The sequence below is a fragment of the Mastomys coucha genome, chromosome X (assembly GCF_008632895.1).
Source record: "Mastomys coucha isolate ucsf_1 chromosome X, UCSF_Mcou_1, whole genome shotgun sequence".
NCBI lineage: Eukaryota > Metazoa > Chordata > Mammalia > Rodentia > Muridae > Mastomys > Mastomys coucha.
In genome coordinates, this window is record NC_045030.1 from 41,185,241 (window position 1) to 41,185,931 (window position 691).

The 691-nt window shown below is 68.2% G+C and overlaps 1 protein-coding gene across 1 annotated transcript in view; it reads left to right on the forward strand.

Annotated features, from left to right (window-relative positions):
- Positions 1–375: 375 nt before the first annotated feature.
- Positions 376–691, forward strand: part of Il13ra1 (interleukin 13 receptor subunit alpha 1) — a 57,369-nt gene continuing 57,053 nt past the window's right edge. The window contains exon 1 of the mRNA XM_031349150.1: positions 376–582. Within this exon, the coding sequence (XP_031205010.1) occupies positions 501–582 (82 nt within the window). The 5' untranslated portion in view covers positions 376–500. The remainder of the gene's footprint in view (positions 583–691) is intronic.

Sequence of the window (691 nt, forward strand, 5' to 3'; positions counted from 1 at the left end):
TCAGAACTTTGGAAACAAGGGCTCAGAGACCTAAGGCTAGAAGCCAGGTTTCCAGATTCCCAGACCAAGGTTCTTTCCCTACATGACCCTGCCCTAGTGTGCAGCAGGGTGCAGCCTTTGGCACCTGGGACAACCACGCATCCTGATCGAAGTGGGAGTGGGGAGAGGCCAGTCTTGGAGCCCTGCCACAAAGCTCCAGGGGAAGTCGCCTTGGGTCTTCCAAAGGACTCCCAGGTAGCTGTGACAGGTGGTGGCACGGAGGGAGGCCAGGTGTCGTTCGGAAGGAGTCCGGGAGTCGCCAGCCCCGCCCCGTCCCTTCCGCCGCTAGCGCCCAGGCGCCCCCGCGCGCTCGGGTTACCTGCGGCCGTGGGCGGGGCGGCCCTTCCCGTCTGCGCCGGCTCTGGCCTCCAGAGCGCGGCGGCCGGGAAGTGGGAGCCAGAAGAGAGGAGGCGGAGACTGCCGCGGCTCCAGCCGGGCCGCGCTCCGAGGCGAGGGGCTGCATGGCGCGGCCAGCGCTGCTGGGCGAGCTGTTGGTGCTGCTACTGTGGACCGCCACCGTGGGCCAAGTTGCTGCGGCCACAGGTGAGTGTGGCGGGCGCCTGGTGACAGCGGTGGGGTTGGGGGACGGACGAAGCTTGGCAGGGACTTGGGCCGGCAGGGCGCCAGGGGTTCGATCGCCTTGGCCAGGGTG